Genomic DNA, 19,951 nt, shown 5'->3' with positions numbered 1-19,951 from the left:
GCCAGTGGAAGGTGTTCGGGACGGCTGGGAAAGAGGCCGCAGGGTGGGCACGGCCCTGTGGCTTCCTGGGCCTCAGGGCCGTTGGCTGGCGGGGGCACGTTTGCACCCTGCAGGGGCCTCGCCTCATGTGAAGGGCGGCAGGGAGAGCTGCTTGAATGGCAGGGAGACCCCATGGCGCGCTGTCCCCAGCGCACCAGGAAGCGGGGCTGAGCGGGCCTCCCCTTGGAGCCCCCCTGGAGCAGGCAGTGCGGGGTCTGGCTGGCCCGGGTGGAGGCTGCTTCTGAGAGGGAGGCCTGTGACTGTCCAGCGTGGCGGGCTCGCTGCCGGGGCGATGGTGCAGGCGCGGGGCGGAGGCCTGGCCGGCTGCCCTCACGGGGCAGGGGCTGGAGGGGCCCTCTGCAGCACTGGCGCTGTGCTCCGGGCAGCTGAGGGGCAGGTGGTGAGGGTGCCTCCCTCTGTCTTTCAGGCCCTGGCAGGGGAAGGGGAGCCGGTCCTGGCCTGGCGAGACTCTCCCGGCAGCCAGCAGGTAAGCGGTGCTGCTGGGGCCAGGGAGGGGGCCCGGGCCATTGCCTCTCGCTCTTCAGCCAGCCTCTCTGTCTCTCCAGTTCTCTTTCTCTTTCTCTCTGGCCCTGGCCACACTCCAGCCCTGTGCTGCCCCCCGGCCGGCCCACCTGGTGGGCAGGGAGACCCGCTTTGTAAGTGCCACCTCGGTGTGCTGTGCCCGCTCTGCATCACCAGCCTGGCCTCCCTGGCTTGTTGGGAGGGGTGCTGTGAGCAAGGCCCCCCCCCCCCCCCGCTGCTGCTGCTGCTTCCGCCGCTTCCGCCACCGCGGCTGGACTGGCCTTTTGGAGAGCTACTCCAGGAGCGGCCTTCATCTGTGGGCCGGGCAGGCGGGGGGATCCGCCCCTGGGGTCGGGAGGAGGCCCAGCCTGCCATGTGGGGCCAGCTGCCCCTGGGGCAAGGCAGGGGGGCGCTCTGTGCTGGCAGCAGGAGCAGAACACTGCGTCGGTTGGGGCAGGGGCTTGTGGCTGCAGAGCAGGGTCGGGGGGCGTGGCAAGAGTGGCCTGGAGCTGTGGGGGCTGAGGCCTCTGGGGGGCCTGCCCCGCCCTGATGTCCCTGACTTCCTGCTTCCAGGCTTCGGTCCATTTTGTTCCCACCCACAACGAGGGCAAATCGGTGAGTCCTGTGCTCGTGGGGCCTGGTCTTGGTCCCTTGCAGCTTCTGGCCACATGCTGGCAAGTCCTTCCTCTGGGAATGGGGGGATCTGCTTGTCCAGAGAGCTGACATGAGCTCCCCCGCCCGTCTCACGCAGGCACAGACCAAGCCAGGCACGATCCAGCCCGTCTCCCGCTTGCGCCCGGCCCCGGCTGCTCCCTCTGAAGGCCGGGACAGTCCCAATCCATTCCAGCAGCCTGAGCTGTGCTCGAGCACCCACAACTCCGTAAGTCGCTATGGGCGCCGCTGCCTCGCCCGCCTTATTGGCAGCCCCACACAGGGGGGCAGTTGTTGGAGCAACCGGGGGCGGGGGGGGCAGGCTGAGCCGGGCGGCTTCTGCTGGGCACCCAGAGGGCCTCTGCTGCCTCGGAGACCCCTCGCCGGGACTGGTGTGCTCTGACCCCGGGGCCTGCTTTCCCTGCAGCCTCGGTCTCCTAGGCCCCCCTCGCCAGACGAAATCCCCGTCAGCGCCAAGCAGGCCTACAAGGCCTTGGCAGCGGTCCCAGTCCCGCACCTGCTGCTAGAGCCGGAGGTGAGCCGGGGGCGGGGGCGGGGGGGGGCGGGCCGGGGGGGCAGCGGACGCCCTGCAGTCACAGCACTTGCCTCCCCGCCCTCAGGAGCCGCAGAGCCAGGAAAGCACAGAGAAGCCTCCGGCCCTCTCTGAGGTGAGTGGGGCTCAGCCTGAGGGGCCCTGCCCCGGGAGTGGGCGGGGGAGGGCTGCTCTCCACAGTGCTCTCTCGCTGCTTCCCCGCAGGCGCCGCTGTGGGGGGCTCTGCGCAGCCCAGAACAGCGGTCCTTCCGTGAAAGGCAGAAGTACTTCGAGGTGGAGCTGAAGCAGCAGCCTGCGGAGAAGCTGCCCAAGCGGGTGTCTCTGGTTGGGGAAGATGACCTGAAGAAGATGAAGGAGGAGGAAGGTCTGTTGGGGCTGGGCAGGCAGCTGCCTCTGCGCAGGGCAGGCCGGCCCGCCCAGGGCCCGTGGGCAGAGTGGGCTGGGGCCTCCCACAGGCCCTTCGCTGCCAAACCACTCACGGGGCCGGGCCCCTCTCCCTTGTCCCTGCTCTGGGAGATGTCCCTCCCTTGCCCCAGAGCAGAAGAGGTCTTGAAGCCCTGGTCCCCTGCCGCTGCCCTGACATGGCTTGCCAGCAGAGTGGCTGGAGAGAGGAGCGCCTGCAGTGTGTGTGTGTGTGTGTGGGGGGCCTTCCACTCCCTCCCAGAGCGATGGGCTTGTTTATTTGCACATTTGGCACTGTACGTATGCCTAAAACTTTACAAAGAGAAGTGGACAGTCTCTGCCCCGAGGAGCCTACAATCAAGGCAGGAAGCACTGTGCAGATGTTTCAGTTCCATATACATTGGCCTCGCTATGTGGATGGCTTGGACTGTGGCAGGGAAGGGGCTTGTGGGAGGGAAGCGCAAACCCCCGGCCAGGCTCTGCAGGAGCCTCCGAGCTGCTCCCTCCCTGGGCTTTACGCGGCTGCAGAGACGCGTAGCAGCGAGGGGCGCTTTACTGCATGCTTCAGGGGCTGGCCTGCTCTCCCTGCCAGCCAGTGAGGGCAGGGCTGTTGCTGGTCAGAGTCCGGCAGGCTGGGTCCCTGCCGATGCTTGCGGGGGGCGGGATCGCCTGGCCTTCCCCCTGGTGGGCGGGCACGGCCACAGAGGCATGGGGCGCCGGCCCTGCTACCCGTAGTGGGGGCACCTCCCCTGCTTGTGAGGGGCCTGGGGAGGAATGGGGAAGCGGGTACCAGCTGGGGCATGGGGCAGGCGGAGCACGGAGCGTCGCCCTGGAGCTTGGCGGCTGCCTGGGCCCTGAGCTGGGGGGAGGGGGAGGGGGCACGCCGGCCAGGCGCTTGTTGTCCCCCTCCCCCTGCCCGAGAGGCAGCTCTGAGCCCCGAGCCTCCTCCCCTTGCTTCTGCCTGAGTCTCGCTGCGGCTCAGATGCCCCGATGCAAAGTGGATGAGCGTGAGTGCGCCAGAAGAATCCCTCCAGACGGCGGGGAGGGACTGCCCAGTGGCAAATGCAGTGGATTCCGTGTCGGGAAGTGCCGCTGGAGTCCGCTGGTGCCCGCCATCTTTTGGAACCATGGCGTGTGGTATCCAAAGCCACTGGGAGCCAGCAGAACCCAGAGGGACACACTCCCTCTGTGTCCCAGCTCCACACATACGTGGATGGGGTTTGAGCTGGCAGTGACTGGCCCAGGAAGGGATCTCGGGGTTGTGGCGGACAGCTTGATGGAAGCATCGAGGCAGGCTCCGTGGTGGGGTTGGCTGGGAAAGGAATCTACGATGAGAGTGCCAGCGTCAGACTGCAAAAGGGGCCATGGTGGGGTCCCTGCCCGGGTTCAGTCCCTGGGTCTCCAGGTTGGGGGGCTGGGGAAGAGTCCTGCCTGGAGCCCTGGCTGCCTGCCGCTGTTGGCAGTAGTGAGCTAGGTGGACCGAGGGCCTGGCTCGGGAGAAGGCGGCTTCCAGTGCTCCCCATGTTTCTGTTCTAATCTGTGGTACAGCTGCACTTGAGATACTGTGGCCAGTGCTGGCCAGTGCAACTCAAAAAGGACGTTGTAGAGCTGGAAAAGGGCAACCCCGGAGCAGCTCCCTGTGAGGAAAGGTTTCAACAGCACAGGGCTGCTTTAGCTTAGGAAAAACAAGTGAGGGGAGGCATGATGGTGCTGCATAAGGTGATGCCTGGTGTGGAGGAAGTGGGCCAGGAGGCATGTTTCTCCCTGTCTCACAACACTAGGTCCCAATGGGGTCCTCCCACGGAGCTAAGCTTTGGGGGATTCAGGACAGATAAAGGCAAGGGCTTCTTCGCACCGCATAGAGTCAGACTTTGGAATTTGCCACCACAAGCTGTAGAGATGGCCACCAGCTTGGACGGTCTTCGAAGGGGGTTAGAGAAAGTCATGGGGGAGGAGAGGGCGGCCGGTGGCTCCATTCCACCTCCAGGTCAGAGTCAGGATGCCCCTGGATGCTGGTCTCCCAGTGGGGAGCCACGGCAGGAGCGGCCCTTTGCCCTCCTGTCCTGCATGCAGGCTGGCCAGGCATGCCAAGGGTGCTGCCCTAGAGCGGCTGTGGGTCTGGTCTGGCTGAGCCGCTCCTGCATTTTTATGTGGAGATGGGGCAACAGCAGCGAAACGCTGAGAGGCCCTGCAGGCCAAGGCCAAGGGTGGGCAGGGGAGTAGCGCGTGTGGCGTATTGTTCAGTGCGGATTCCTCCCTGGCTCTCTTCCCTGGTTCATCTCGAGCCCTCAGAAGGCCAGGCCCGCCTGGAGGCCTCTTGGCTGGGTCCCAAGCAGTCCAGACTGGGCAGCAGCCAGGTCTCCTTTGGTTCTGGGGAGGGGCAGGAGGAGTGGAAGCAGCCGCCTAGCTCCACCAAGTCCGTTCTTGCTTGGACAGCTCGGAAGCTGCAGCAGAAGCGAGTCCAGCTGCTGGAGGAGGAAGACGAGGAGGCGGAGGAGGCGGCAGCGGATGTGGGAAGGCGCTCCCCAGGCACGAGTGTCCCCTCCAGCATCTTCATTGAGGGCGTCGAGTACAAAGTCGAGAAGCTGGACAGCAGGAGGCAGCTGTCCCCGATGGCGGCTTGGTGAGCTCCGCCTCATGCCTGGGGGGGGGGGGGGGGCTTGCTCTGCCCAGGCCTGGCCGCGCGGCTGGATCGCTCCTGAGCCTGCTCCGCCGCAGGCAGCTGCCCTGAGCAGCGCAGGCCTCTGGGTGGCCTCTGCACCGGCCCTGCTGTGTGTGCAGGCGTGCCTCCCCAACATGGCGCCCTCCAGATGCTTCGGACCTCAGCTGCCATCAGCCCCAGGCAATGGTCAGGAATGCTGAGAGTTGTAGTCTAAAATATGGGGGGGACACCAGGTTCAGGCAGGCTGCACACCAGAACACGGCTCAGAATTCCTCCTGAAGTCCAGATGCTCCCATATAACTTCCATCAGTTCTTCTCATTGCAAACTGCAGTTTTCAGAGACTATTTTGTTGGAAATGGGTGGAGAGGAAGGAGTGGGGAGTCTGGAGGTTGTGGATTGGCTCAGTGGTGGTGGTAGGGGACGTTGTTGGGAGCGGCAGCTGGGACTCCCTCTGGTGCAGTTTTTGTGCTTCCTCGTGCAGGCATCAGGCGTACGTATTCCTGTTCTGAAGTCAGACGAGGTTCTGGGGATGCTGCACCTTCTGGGCTCGCGAGGCAATCGGACAGAGGCCCAGAAGGTGCTCAGCCCTGGTTCCCTGCCTGCTAAAGCCTTGCAGAAGCCCTTTGTGCCACAGCTAACAGCTCTTTGTGCGTTGGCAGGTTCCCAGAGCCCGACAGGCACAACAGCTCGCAGAGGAACTCCCTCGAGGAGGCCCCGAGGCCGGAGCCACAGCCCACATCCACGGCTGGGTAAGGGGAGAGGAAGGGGGCGCAGCCTGTTGCAGAGGGAGGCCCAGGCCGGTCTGACTGTCCTCCTCTTCCTGCCCAGGCTGAGCCCAGCTTACACCAGAGCGGGGGAGTTGGGTGCGCCAGTCAGGACAGCAAAAGCAGAGCGGCGGCATCAGGAGCGCCTTCGCATGCAGAGCCCCGAGCTCCTCAGTGCCCAGGAGAAGAAGGACCTCTCCCCAGCAGAGCGGCGGGCCCTGGAAGCAGAGAAGCGGGCCATGTGGCGAGCAGCCCGGTAGGTGGCAGAGGCAGCCTCCGAGGCCCCTGAGCTCTGGTTAGAGCTCAGCCTGGCGCCTCGGGGAGCTGCAGCCAGGGCCTCCCAGCGTGCCGGGGGGGGGGGGGGGGGCGTTGTGCCACCTCCACCCCCGCTTGCGCTCTCCGCGAGTGGCTTAGGGCGAGCTCTGGAGCGCCCTCCTCTCCTTGCATGTGGTGTTTCCTGCTGCCTGCTCCTCCCATTGATTCTTGTTTCTGGATCCAGCCAAGGTGGGCCCAGTGTTCTGTCTTCAACAGCAGTCAGCCAGATGCCTCCAGGATGCCCCCAAGTGGGGCATGAGGCAGAAAAGGCTGCCCCACTTTTTCCCATGGTCTTTCCAGCTGTGACGGGCTAGAGCCCATCTTAGGGCCTGCTCCAGGCAGTGGTGGTGGTGGTGGTGGTGGCGGCGGCGGCGGCGGCAGCAAAAAGACCCTGCTTTTCTGCCACTGCTGCTTCCAGTTGGTTTCAGCCAGTAGAGTTATTCCTAGTGGTAAAGTGTGTGCACGTGTACGCGCGCACACACACACACGCGCGCACACGCAGAAGGGGTAGGGGCTCTTACAATGTGGACCCCGGAGCAGGTGGGCAAGCCCTTAGAATCATGCTGCGACCAGTTTCCAAGACACCGTGCAGATAAAGTTGCTCGCATCTGCACTGACTTGGACTTCAGGCTGTGCAGAAGATGTTTAGTGCTCCCTACTGGTGTCTGTGGGGACCTTTCCATTTTTCCAGGCTGGAGACAGGTGCAGTTCCTGCAGTGGTGCAGCAGACCGCGCGCGCGCTCGCCTTTTGCCCCTTTGGGCTGCTTGAGATGGCCGGCATGGGTTTTTGTCTGGGGAGTGAGGTGATGGTTCCTCTTGGAGAGAGGGCCATGTTCTAGCCATGCCACAGGAGGCATTCGCGCGGCGCCCTTGGCCTTAAAAAGCCACCCCTGCCTGCCCCAGTGGAAAGGAGGACCGCTCGTTTCTCACGTGCCATTCTTCGGCAACATGCCCAGTCACGCGGTGGCAGCCCAGCCCCAGGTTTCCTTGGGCGGAACGGACAGTCTGCATCTTGGCCTGGTTCTGGGCAGACTGTCTGGGCTGCCCTAGAGAACGGCTTGTGCTGGAACACGGGCAGGGCAGAGTGTGCCCTTGTTTATTCTCCTGGGCCTCTCAGTGGCGTGGGAGGTCCAGCGTGGCAGTGTTCTGAGCTGCTTCATGGGGCCGTGGCCGAGCGCACTGCCTTCGGTGGGGTCTCACTTATTCCTGGCTCGCTGGAGGGGGCCCAGTGGCTGTTGGCCTCGAGGCTTTGAACGGGTGGGCAGCTGGTGGCCACCCACATGCTGCCAGGCGCAACGCGGACACCCAGGGTTGCCAGCCAGCAACATCTGCAGTGCCGCGAGCGGCTGCCCTGGCCTCTGGGAGGCCTCGGGGTCTAGGGCTCCTGTGCTTTCTGACATCCGCGTGAAATGGCGGGGCAGCATCGGCCAGAGGTTGGTCCCAGCCCTAAGATGAAGAAGGCTTTCACCGTCGGCATCAGGGGGCAGCCAGGGCAGTGACTCGACACAGGGACCGCAGGCACCACGAGCCGCCTGACTGCCGCTCTCTCCTTCTACCAGCTGACGCTTCCCCAGGCTCTTTGTAGGCTTCCTGTGGAGCAAGGGCATGGAAGCTGTGGTCCTCCAGATCTTGTTGGACTCCAGATCCCATCAGCTAGCAGGGTCAGTGGTCAGGGATGGTGGGAGTTGCACTCCACCATCTAAAAGGACACCCCTTTCCCACTCCTGGTTTAGAGAATATTACAGTAGTCAAGATGTGATGTAACTAACGCAGGTGTTATCATGGCCAGGTCTGCTTGTGAAGCCCTGAAGGGTGGACAGCCTGCAATTCTTCTTTATTATTCCAAGCCACAGTAAACAACCAGCAGTTGCACAGCCTGTTTATAAATATTAAAAGGCCATTTTTATAAACAAACACCTTTTAAAATGTTAAGCATTTCAACATAAAATTTCAGCTTCAGTTATTTATTGTGGTTTGGAGTGATGTGTCATGGGCATTGCGTCGCCTATGTATCAGTTTATTCTTTCTTATTCCTGCCTCTATCCCATAATTCACCTTAGATTTTCATAGACTCATAGCATAGTAGGATTCGAAGGGGCCTATAAGATCATCGAGTCCAACACCCTGCTCAGTGCAGGAATCCAAGTCAGAGCATCCCCGACAGATGGCTGTCCAGCCTAGTCTTGAACGCCTCCAGTGTGGGAGAGCCCACCATCTCCCTAGGTAACTGGTTCCATTGTCATATTGCTCTAACAGTCAGGAAGTTTTTCCTGATGTTCAGCCAGAATCTGGCTTCCTGTCACTTGAGCCCATTGTTCTGTGTCCTGCACTCTGGGATGATGGAGAAGAGATCCTGGCCTTCCTCTCTTGTGACAACCTTTCAAGTACTTGAAGAGCGCTATCATATCTCCCCTCAGTCTTCTCTTCTCAAGGCTCTGGGTTGCACCTCACAAGGGCTGGGAAGAATGTGTTTGGCCACAGCATGAAGAACTTCATCAGGGGGGATTTAAACTGAACGCTACAGGGGAGGGAGACATAAAGTTGGGGGTAACAATGGATGAAGGCTCATGCAGCACAACGGAGAGAACAGCTCTAATAGCGCCCAGTAATAGTCTTCAGAAACATGTAGGAAGAAAGCCAGACTATAAAGCACATCAAGATTATGGCAACCAGCTTGATTGATAACTGGCAAATAGAAGGAGAAAACGTGGAGGCAGTGACAGACTTTGTCTTTCTAGGCCCAAAGATTACTGCAGACGCTGACTGCAGCCAGGAAATCAGAAGACATTTACTTCTTGGGGGGACAGCAATGACAAATCTTGATAAAATAGTGAAGAGCAGAGACATCACACTGACAACAAAGGTCCGCATAGTTAAAGCAACGATATTCCCCGTAGTAACCTATGGCTGTGAGAGCTGGACCATAAGGAAGGCTGAGCGAAGGAAGATAGATGCTTTTGACCTGTGGTGCTGGAGGAAAATTCTGAGAGTGCCTTGGACTGCAAGAAGATCAAACCAGTCCATACTCCAGGAAATAAAGCCAGACTGCTCACTTGAGGAAAGGATATTAAAGGCAAAACTGAAGTACTTTGGCCACATCATGAGAAGACAGGATACCCTGGAGAAGATGCTGATGCTAGGGAAAGTGGAAGGCAAAAGGAAAAGGGGCCGCCCAAGGGCAAGATGGATGGATGAGATTCTGGAGGTGACGGACTCGAGCTTGGGGGAGCTGGGGGTGGCGACGGCCGACAGGAAGCTCTGGCGTGGGCTGGTCCATGAAGTCACGAAGAGTTGGAAGCGACTGAACGAATAAACAACAAAACTTCGATGTCTATACATATGGGGAACAAACATAACGAACTTGAACTCCTAATACGGAGGGAAATTATGACTTGACAGGTGTAACTGAGACTTGGGATGACTTCCATGACCGGAATACAGTAGTTGAAGGATATAACTTGTTCAAAAAGAACAGGAGGAACAGAAAGGGAGGTAGAGTTGCACTATATGTTAAAATACATATCTTGGCAAAGAAATACAGGAGGATGAGCTTAGTAGCCCCATCGAGAGCATCTGGATTAAAATAAATGGAGCAAAGAATAAAAGGAACCTGGTGGTCGGAGTCTACTACCGGCCACCCAACCAAGGAGAAGACGAGGATGAAACTTTTGAAAAACAAATTGCCAATGTTTCAAGGAAGCATGATGTAGTAGTAATGTGGGACTTCGATTTCCCGATATTTCTTGGGAGACAAATTCTGCAAAACATGGCCCCTCCAAGAGATTCCTGACTTGTGTGGTGGATAACTTCCTCCTACAGAAAGTGGAGGAAGGAACTAGAGGATCAGCTATCCTTGACTTGATCCTGACCAACAGAGATGACTTAGTAGATAAAGTAGCAGTTACAGGAACTCTGGGGGAAAGCGACCATGTTGTACTTGAGTTCTTGGTTCTAAGGGAAGCAAAAGCCGAGTGTAGCCAAACGCGTACCCTGGATTTTAGAAAAGCCGATTTTAATTAACTCAGAACAGTGATCAGTAAGGTCCCATGGCAAGTGACGCTAACAAGAAAAGGAGTCCAAGATTTGGGGGGGGGGGTAAAATGGAAATTCTCAAGGCACAATCACAAACAATTCCAACAAGAAGAAAAGGCAGAAGACAACAGAAGAAGCCAGTTTGGCTTCACAAAAAGCTTAGAGGTGACCTGAAAACCAAAAAGGACACATACAGGAAGTGGACAGAAGGCCAAGCAACAAAGGAAGAGTACAGGCAGGTAGCACAGAATTGCAGGGATGGCGCCAGGAAGGCTAAAGCTGAGAACGAGCTGAGGTTAGTGAGGGATCCTAAAAGCAACACAAAGGCTTTCTTCAGCTACGTGCATAGTAAAAGACAGAGGAAAGAAATGGTGGTTCAACTACTAAATAAGGATGGCAAAATGATAACAGATGACAAGGAAAAGGCAGAAGTGCTCAATTCTGACTTTGGCTCAGTCTTCTCCTGAAGAGGGACTATGGCAAAGGCGAAGTACAGGCTGAAGGGGCAGGATTGCAGCTTGAGATCGATAGGCATATGGTCAAGGAACACCTAATTACTGTGAATGAGTTCAAATCTCCGCGGCCAGATGAACTGCATCCTAGAGTAATAAAGGAACTGGCAGAAGACCTCTCAGAACCACTGTCTATTCTCTTTGAGCAATCATGGAGGACGGGTGAAGTGCCAGATGATTGGAGGAGGGCAAATGTTGTCCCTTTCTTCAAAAAGGGCAAAAAGGAGAAACCTGGGAACTACAGACCAGTCAGTCTGACATCAGTCCTTGGGAAAATTCTGGAGGAGATTATAAAGCAATCAGTCTGTGAGCATCTTCAAAACAATGCAGTGATTACTCAAAGCCAACACGGATTTGTCAAGAACAAATCCTGCCAGACGAATCTGGTCTCAGTTTTGGATTAGGTCATCTCCCTTATGGACTGTGGGAATGCTGTGGACATCATATACCTTGAATTCAGCAAAGCTGAACTGCCCCATGATCTCTTGATGAGCAAACTAGCTCAAAGTGGGCTAAATGAAACAACTCTCAGGTGGATCCACACTTGGCTACAGTATCGAACTCAGAGGTTGCTTATCAGTGGGATCTTCTCAGTCTGGGGAGAGGTAACAAACGGGGTACGAGCGGGGCTCAGTCCTGGGCCCAGTGTTCGTCAACATTTGTATTAATGACTTGGAGGAGGAGGTGCAGGGAATGTTTATGAAATTTGCAGATGACACAAAATTGGGTGGGATAGCTAATACTTTGGAAGACAGAAACAGAATTCAAAGTGATCTTGATAGACTGGAGCGCTGGGCAGAAAACAACAGAATGAAATTTAATAAGGGATAAATGCCAGGTTCTGCACCAAGGGGAAAAAAAAGCAAATGCACAGTTATGAGATGGGGATACGTGGCTCAACAGTACTATAAGCGAGAAGGATCTTGGAATTGTTGTAGATCAGAAGCTGAACATGAGCCAACAATGTGATGTGGCTGCAAAAAAGGCAAATGCTGTTTGGGGCTGCATTAATAGAAGCATAGCTTCCAAATCCCGGGAAGTACTAGTTCCCCTCTACTCAGCACTGGTTAGGCCTCATCTGGAGTACTGTGTCCAGTTCTGGGCACCACGCTTTAAGAAGGATGCGGACAAGCTGGAGAGGGTTCAGGGGAGGGCAACGAAGATGATCAGGGGACTGGAAACAAAACCCTATGAGGAGAGACGGAAAGAACTGGGCATGTTTAGTCTTGAGAGGAGAAGACTGAGTGGAGATACGATCGTGCTCTTCAAGTACTTGAAAGGTTGTCACAGAGAGGAAGGCCAGGATCTCAGTCATCCCAGAGTGCAGGACACAGAATAATGGGCTCAAGTGATAGGAAGCCAGATTCCGGCTGAACATGGGGAAAACTTCCTGACTTTTGGAGCAATACGGCAATGGAACCCATTCCCTAGGGCGGTGGTGGGCCTCTCTCAGTCTAATCCAGTAGCCAAGTCCAGACACAGACAAATGGATTCTTTTCAAAGCTTTATTCCTCTTTTACAACTTAACAACTCTACTGTTAGCAACTAGATATGAGCAGCAGAGTACCTATGCCCTGCGTTGGAACAGTTGGTCCCCGTTTGAAAGGGAATTACTGGCAGACCCCTGAACTTAAGGACTAGGGAGAGTCCCTCCCCTTTCCCTTTGGATCCTCTGGGCTCAGCCATTGTTTGCACGCCAACCGGGCACTACGCCTCCTTTCTGCGCCCTCCATTTGGCGCCGCTCTCTGCGTCGGCGTCGCGCGTCCATCAAGTCTGCTTCCCGCGCTCTGTCACTCCCAGGACTGCTATCTAAGCTAGGAATGCTGGTGGGAGGAATCTCCGTCAGCTGTTGGCCCTGGGAAAGAGGAGCACGCTCCTCTTCCTCAGAATCAGAACTACTCTGGGATTCTATGAGCTCAGTGTCCACCCTGACAACTGGAGGCGTTCAAGACGAGGCTGGACAGCCATCTGTCAGGGATGCTTTGACCTGGATTCCTGCACTGAGCAGGGGGTTGGACTCTATGGTCTTGTAGGCTCCTTCCAGCCCTAACTATTCTATGATTCTATGGTTATCGTCATGCCCTTGGGAAGATTCTTCCTGGACTCCTGGAGTCTCCTGGTGAATCTCCTCCCTGCTCTCTGACCCAACTTGTCTCCTCCTTACTCTGCCTCTGAATTGGATTCAGAATCTTTGGCCTCCACAGGGAGCCTGAGGCCAATCCTGACAATTGGGACCAGCACGTTTCAACCTGTTCATAAGTGATCTGGAATTAGGGGGGAGTAGTGGAGTAGCCAATGAACTTGAGCACACTCCGGGAGAGAGCGGAGGACAGGAAGGCCTGGCGTGCTATGGTCCATGGGGTCACAAAGAGTCGGACACAACTTAATGACTGAACAACAGCAAGTGGAGTGGCCAGGTTTGCTGACTACAACAAATTATTTATGGTGGTTAAAACAAAAAGGAACTGTGAGGAGCTCCAAAAGGATCTCTCCATGGTGGGAGAATGGGCATCCAAATGGGAAATGCAGTTCAGCTAAGCAAGTTTAGAGTGATGCACGTTGGGGCAACAAATCCCAACTTCAAGTATAACCTGATGGGATCTGAGCTAGCAATGACCAGCCAGGAAAGAGATCTTGGGGTTGTGGAGGACAGCTGTTGTAAAAAAGGCAAATTCCATGTTAGGCATAATTAGGAAAGAATTAAACTGCCAATATCATATTGCCTTTATACAAATATATGGTCTGACCACACTTAGAATACTTTGTACAGTTGTGGTCACCACACCTAAAAAAGGTATTGTAGAGTTGGAAAAAGTGTAGAAAAGGGCAACTAAAATGATCAAGGGGCTGGAGCTACTCCCCTGTGAGGGAAGGTTAGAGCAGCTGGGACTGTTTAGCTTGGAGACAAGACAAGTATGGGGAGACATGATAGAGATGTACAAAATTATTTATAGTGTTGAGCAAGTGGAGAGGGAGCCATTTTTCTCCTTCTCTCATAATACTGGAACCCCAGCCGTGGTCATCCCATGAAGCTGATTGGGGGGAGATTCAGGACAGATTAAAGGAAGGACTTCTTCACACAGCGTGTAGTTAAAGTATGGAGTTTGCTACCACAGGAGGTAGTGATGGCCACCAATTTGGATGGCTTTAAAAGGGGGGTTGTCGGCGGGTCCATTGGAAGGGCCACATCAAATCCCCCTTGTTCCATTGCTTCCATAGTTCATGTGACCACAACCTCTTGCTGAAACGTAAATTTATTACTCAAAAGGTGACAAGTTAGATCACTGACAGTCCACACAACCAGAATATACGCTGCCAAGCCAGCGAACCGCCACAGCGAAGTCCCTCGCAGCCAGGTCTCTCTGAAGTCGAGCCTCTCGGCTCGTGGGCAGATAAGCTCCTCCTCACTGTCTTCCAAGTCTGTGGGGGAAATGAGCTCTGACGCCAGGGGTTCTTTTGCCCTGCCCTCCCCCTGGAGTGGCTCCTCGGGACAGGCTTCTCTAACCCCACTCTCACACCTCCGCCAAAGAGGGAGATGGGCAGTTTCCCAGGATACGGGCCAGGCTGCCCGGGCCGTCTGCCCAAGGGTTTTCCCACTCCGGAGCCGAGCCAGCTCTTCGGCCACGTCTCCCGCCTCCTGCAGCCTTGGGCTCCATTCCTTCTGCCAGGTCAGTGCCTGGTTCTCCAGCCCGTCCCTTTCCCCATCTGCACAGCCCCTGCTGGCGCTTATTCCTCTCCCCACCACACTAGCAGCTGCAGGAATTAGGCTAGGGGTGGAAACACCTCCGTCGTCTGGTCCTTGTCTTGCCTGTGGCCTTTGTCCTCTGCATGGCTTCGCTTTCTCTTCCTCCTCCAAATCCTCAGCATCTTGTCGGCCTTCAGTCAGCGTGTCCTCCGTCTTCTGTGTGTCCTCCCTCCTCTGCCTAAGCGCTGCCTCCTTAAGTGCACTCTCCTGGAGCAGCCCCACCCCCAGGACTCTGGCCAGCGGAGCAGCATCTCCCTGCTGCTTCCGGGACGCGCTGCGCAGTAGCCACAGCGGCTTGCCTGGCCTCCCCCCATGTGCTGCTGCTCCCAGACAGCCTGTTGGCTGCTCCCCTCACTGCTTTGGCTGAGAGGTGAGTGGCCTCAGGAAAGGAGCAGCTTCAGTGGGGCCCCTCGGGCAGGGTGGGCCTCAGCGATCCCTGCTAAGCCATCACGGGGTTAGACAACTTCATGGAGGACATCAGTGGCTACTGGTCCGGATGGCTCTATGCTACCTCCAGGATCAGAGGCAGTATGCCTCTGTACACCAGCTGCTGGGGAACATGGGCAGGAGGGTGCTTTTGCACTCATGTCCTGCTTGTGGGTTTCCCATGGGCAGCTAGTTTGGCACTGTGTGAACAGAGTGCTGGGCTAGATGGACATTGATCGGATCCAGCAGGGCTCTCTGTACTTTCTTAATGGCCAAGAGCAATTTCATCTGCGAAGCATCTGGTACACTGGTCACAATGGACCTCTGAGTGGTCCCCTCTCTCCTTGATCCCCAGTTGTGATAGCCCTTTGACCACTCGGCAAACTCCATTGGAGAACTCTGAGCAGATGCAATGGTGGCAGACAAATCAGGCTGTAAAGTGAGCTCTAACCTGGGTTTCCATCCACTGTTGACTTCTCTCTCTGGTTTCATGTAGATGTTGAGAAGCATGGGGGAGAGGATGGACCCTGAAGCACCCCATAAGCAACCAGCCCTTTATTTATTTAACAGACCTATATACTGCTTATTGTATTTAAAAAATATCTCCATGGGATGTAACAGAAGTCCCCCAGCACCACCTTCTGATCCTTAGGAAGTACCAGAGGCACTGTCGCACCATGCCTACAATGCCCATCACAGCTAGGCCATCCATAAGGATACCATATCCATAGCATTGAAAGCCACTTAGAGATCCAGGGGAACCAGTAGGGCTACTTTTTCCACATCCGCTGTCCCGTGTAAGTCGTCCACCAGGGCAACCAGGGCTGCTTCTGTCCCAAAACCAGGCCTGAAGTTGGATTGAACGAGATCAAAATAATCGGTTTCCTCCAATGTCATCTGGTGTTGAGAGGCCACCACATGCTCTAGCACCTTGCTCAAGATTGGAAGATTAGAACCTGGGTGATAATTGTGCTAAATCGTAGAATATTAGGGTTGGAAGGGGCCTAGAAGTCCTTCAAGTCCAAATCATTGGGTCAAAATGTGATTTCTTTATTAACGGTCTAACCACTGCCTCTTAAAGGGTAGTAGGGACCAAACCCTTGTTGAAGTGTTCACTGCCTTGGAGGTCCCTGTTTCCATCCCAGCCCTGGCTGGTTTCAATAATCAGGATGGGCAAGGATTGAGAATACATGCAGCGCATGCTTCATTCTCAAACTGAAAAGTATCCATAATGATACGGCCAGGCAGCGTTCTGGTTTCATCCATCTCTGACTCTGTCAAAATTGTAGCATCTAAGTCGGTACAGAGGTGGGCAGGTTATCTGCAAAACGTCACGCCAAGTCGCAGTAAGCCTTAGAAGGTTCTGCCATCTGGGCCTACACAGATAGGCCCCTCACCACTGGACAAGGCTCCGCTGGATTATTTATTTATGTAAAACATTTGTATCCCGCCCTATATCATTAAGATCTCAGGGCAGCATACAGATAAAATCAGTCTAAATGGTATAAAACAATAATGTAAACAGCTAAAATCATACCAAACCATTAAACAAGCTAATACCAATTAGAAAATCTAAAACAATAAAATGGTTAAAAGTGTGTGCAACTTTAGGGAACTCAGTTAGCCCTCAAAGGCTTTGGTGAAAAGCCATGTTTTAACTTTTCACTGAAACAAAACCAAGGTCTTTACCGATCGGGCCTCCAAGGGGAGGGCATTCCACAGCCAGGCGCCACTGCAGAGAAGGTTCTCTCCCATGCCCCTCCATAGTGTATGTCTCGCACTGGTGGGACGCAGAGGAGGGCCTCTCCAACAGAGCTCTGTCCTCAGGCAGCCATATATATAGGGAGAGGTGGACCCTCAAATATCAAGGTCCCAAGCCACTTAGGACATTAAATGTCATCACCAGGACCTTGAATTCCGACCAGAAGCGTATTGGCAGCCAGTTCAGTTCCTGGTGTTATATGGTTTTTATGAGGTATTCCGGTCAGCAGTCTAGTTGCTGCATTTTGCACTAGCTGCAACTTCTGAGTCATCTTGAAGGGCAGCGCCATGTAAAGCGCATTGCAATAGGCTAATCGGTAAGTTACCAGCGCGTGCACTACTGTGGCTAGGTTATGCCTGTCCAGGAAAGGCCATAGCTGGTGGATCAGCAACAGGAATGGATGTAGGAGTACTCCCAAGCTACGCACCTGCTCCTTCAGGGGGAGTGCAACCCCATCCAGGACAGGTCGCTTACCCAATTCCCAAACTCGGGAACCACCAATCCACAGAGCTTCAGTCTTGTCAGAATTTAGCTTCAGTTTAGTGGCCCTCATCCAGCCCATTATAGCCTGCAGGCACTGGTCCAGCACCTACACCGCCACAGCTGACTCCAACGACAAGGAGAAATAGAGCTGAGCATCATCAGCGTTCTGGTGACATCCCACCCCCAAATTCCTAGTGACCTCACCCAATGCCTTCATATCGATGTTGAACAGCATGGGCGATAGAACGGAAACCCTGTGGCACCCCACAGCTTAATAGCCAGAACGGGAATCCCCCAATACCACTCTCTGGAATTTGGCCTGCAGGTAGGAGCGGAACCACTGCAGCACAGTGCCCCCAACTCCCACCTTGCACAGCCGATCCAGTAAAGCACCATGATCAATGGTGTCAAAGGCCGCTGAGAGATCCAGGAGGATCAACAGGATAACACTCCCCCTGACTTTAACACTCCCCCTGACAGGGTGGCCCTCCCCTGACCCAGAGAAGGTCGTCAGACAGAGCAGCCAAGGCTGTTTCAATGCCTATTCTGGCCTGAAACCAGACTGAAATCAGTCCAGATAATCAGTGTCCTCCAAGCACGTCTGAAGCTGCCCAGCCACCATGCGCTCAAGCACCTTGCCCCTAAAGGGGATATTGGTGATGGGGTGGCAGTTCTCACATACAGTGCCAATGGATGACATTGTGCAGACGCTATGGTGGTGATAAATATGATTTTTTCACTGCCATCACCGCCACGGAATAAGCCCAAAGATGCGTTCTCACTTGTGTTCGGTCATATCTGCTATGGGTCTTCCGCTGTTTGCAATCTTATTGCTGGCCCAAGCATTTCATCATCCCTTCTCTTCAGAATACCAAGGAGCTGGTACAGCTCTATGATGAGGTGAAGGACACTTGGGAGCAATCGTATTGATGGCCTGCCGCTCCTCATTTCAAGCAGCTCCTAGAGGCATCAGGCAACACCCTTCCTGAAGGCTCTAAACTGGCATCCTCGGCATCGAGACCATAATGCACTGATTAATATGAGTCGACATGGGTTGTCAGGAATACGTCATGCCAGACTAACCTTATCTCTTTTTTTTGATAGTTACTAGTTTGGTGGATCGTGGGAATGTTGTGGACATAGTATATCATGATTTCAGCAAAGCCTTTGGCAAGGTTCCCCGTGATGTCCTTGTTGACATGACACAGTCTGGGTTGGGCAAGACGACAGTTCAGCGGAAGCACAGCTGGCTGAGCAAGCATATTCCGGGAGTGCTGATGAATGGTCCGGCATTCTCCTGGAGGGGGCTCTCGGGTGGAGTGCCATGGGGCTCTGTCCCAGGCCCAGTGCTGTTCAGCATCTTCCCAAATGACTTGGATGAGGGTGTAGAGGGGTTGCTTATCAAATTTGCAGAGGATGCGAAGCTCGGGGCAAGAGCCCACACCCCGTAGAAGGCGGGATCAAGGTCCGAAAGGGTCTTGACGGGCTCGCGCCAGGGCCTGTGCAAGGCCTTCTGCCATGGCCCCTCCTCCTCCCCCGTCCCATGGTGGCACTAGTGGTGTCGGCCACCCCACCTTTCCTCCTGGGGGTGGTTATGGTGGCATTGGCAGCGACCACCCCGCTCGCTCCCGTCTGGCGGCAGCTGTGGTGCCAGCATGCTGCAGGCCTCTCCCGCAGTGCCTCGCGGTGAGGGGCCCTTCCCGACAATGAGGCTGCGGCCACAGGCAGCCCTGGAGACTGCCTGTGCCAAGGCAGCACCAGCCCCCTCCAGTGCCGCCTCCCAGCTAGTGCCTTGTTCTCGGGAAGGACCCCTCGCCACGAGATACTTGGGCTGTGCTTTGGGGAGCCGCTCTGGCTGCTCTGCCTTGAGAGTGAGGCATCGAGCAGCTGGCGCGCCCTTTGCTGTGGCAAGAGAGCAGCTGGCGCAGCTGTCTGGAGCACCGGGTGGGGCGAGGCCTCCCTTCGAGGATTTCTCGGCGTATGGCATCAGCCCACCGTCCCAGAGAGCTGCCCTGGCCCCTCTCTTCCCGTGGCATCTGCCACGGGAAGAGAGAGGCTGGCACACCTCAGCGGAGCCTCCACCCACCCCGTGCCTTACTCTGAGGTGACCGCAAGCTCTGGGGGGAAACACAGGGTGGGTGGCGACGGTCTTGCCAGATTGCCATGCCAACTCCTTTCCCACAGCAGGAGAATGCCCAGCAGGGCTCTCTGGAGCGGGGGGGGGGGGGGCATGCAGTCCGGGGGGGTCTGCATGGAACCTACTGCTTGAGGCAGGAGAGCCCCTGTAGCTCATGGAAGGGCCAGCTGTGCCTGGAACACTGGGCTTGAAACAAAGATTAAGTTCAATAGGGGTAAACATAAAGCCTTGCATTGAGCTACAAGCAAGCGAAATCAAAGGTGCAAGTCTACGATGTGGGAAACCAAGGACGGAACTGCCTTTGTGGATCACAAGCTGAATGTGAGCCAGGAGTGTGATGCAGCTGCTAAGAAAACAAACGCAATCTTGCGCTGCATTAGCAAAAGCGTGGTGTTCAGATCATGGGAAATAAGCGTTCCACTATGTTCTGTGCTAGTCAGGGTACATGTGAAGGGTTGTGCCCAGTTCTAGGTGCCACATTTTAAGTACAGTGGCAAATGAGCATGTCCAGAGAAGTGTGGCCAGGGTGGTGAGGCAGCCTGGAAACCAAGTCCTGTGAGAAATGGCTGAAAGAACTGGCTGTGTTTAACCTGGAGCAGAGAAGATGGAGACATGATTGTAGCCTTCAGATATCTGAAAGGCAGCCATGCAGGGTTGATCTCTGTTGCTCCCAAGGGCAGGACCAGAGTCATCGGGTGGAAATTGTAGGGAAGGAGATTCTGGCTTAACGTTAGGACTGATAGTGAGAGCTGTTGGGCAGTAGGACAGACAGCCTTGGGAGGCGGGGGGCTCTCTTTCACTGGAGGTATTTTAGCAGTGGCTGGACAGCCCCCTGTCAGGGAGGCTGTAGCTGCACTCTGCCTTGACCAGGGGGTTAGACTAGATGATCTCTGGGGTACCTTCCAACTCTGAAAAGTCCCCTTGACAGCCTCTGGTGCGAGGGG

The 19,951-nt window shown here is 55.7% G+C and overlaps 1 protein-coding gene across 28 annotated transcripts in view; it reads left to right on the top strand.

Moving 5' to 3' along the window:
• The window catches only part of SCRIB (scribble planar cell polarity protein), a 102,405-nt gene that overhangs the window by 60,307 nt on the left and 22,147 nt on the right, over positions 1-19,951 (top strand). For 12 of the 28 annotated variants that reach the window (XM_084854645.1, XM_084854641.1, XM_084854638.1 and 9 more), the window contains 10 exons: positions 467-526; positions 606-695; positions 1,135-1,176; positions 1,313-1,441; positions 1,640-1,747; positions 1,833-1,880; positions 1,970-2,129; positions 4,604-4,790; positions 5,490-5,579; positions 5,659-5,850. In XM_084854645.1, the coding sequence (XP_084710771.1) occupies positions 467-526; positions 606-695; positions 1,135-1,176; positions 1,313-1,441; positions 1,640-1,747; positions 1,833-1,880; positions 1,970-2,129; positions 4,604-4,790; positions 5,490-5,579; positions 5,659-5,850 (1,106 nt within the window). The remainder of the gene's footprint in view (positions 1-466; positions 527-605; positions 696-1,134; positions 1,177-1,312; positions 1,442-1,639; positions 1,748-1,832; positions 1,881-1,969; positions 2,130-4,603; positions 4,791-5,489; positions 5,580-5,658; positions 5,851-19,951) is intronic. The other 16 variants (XM_084854653.1, XM_084854649.1, XM_084854646.1 and 13 more) reach the window with 6 other exon arrangements.

Source organism: Heloderma suspectum, chromosome 4 (genome assembly GCF_057233095.1).
Source record: "Heloderma suspectum isolate Gila_16-S chromosome 4, 16-S_ref, whole genome shotgun sequence".
Taxonomy (NCBI): domain Eukaryota; kingdom Metazoa; phylum Chordata; class Lepidosauria; order Squamata; family Helodermatidae; genus Heloderma; species Heloderma suspectum.
This window is presented reverse-complemented; position numbering and strand designations above follow the sequence as displayed.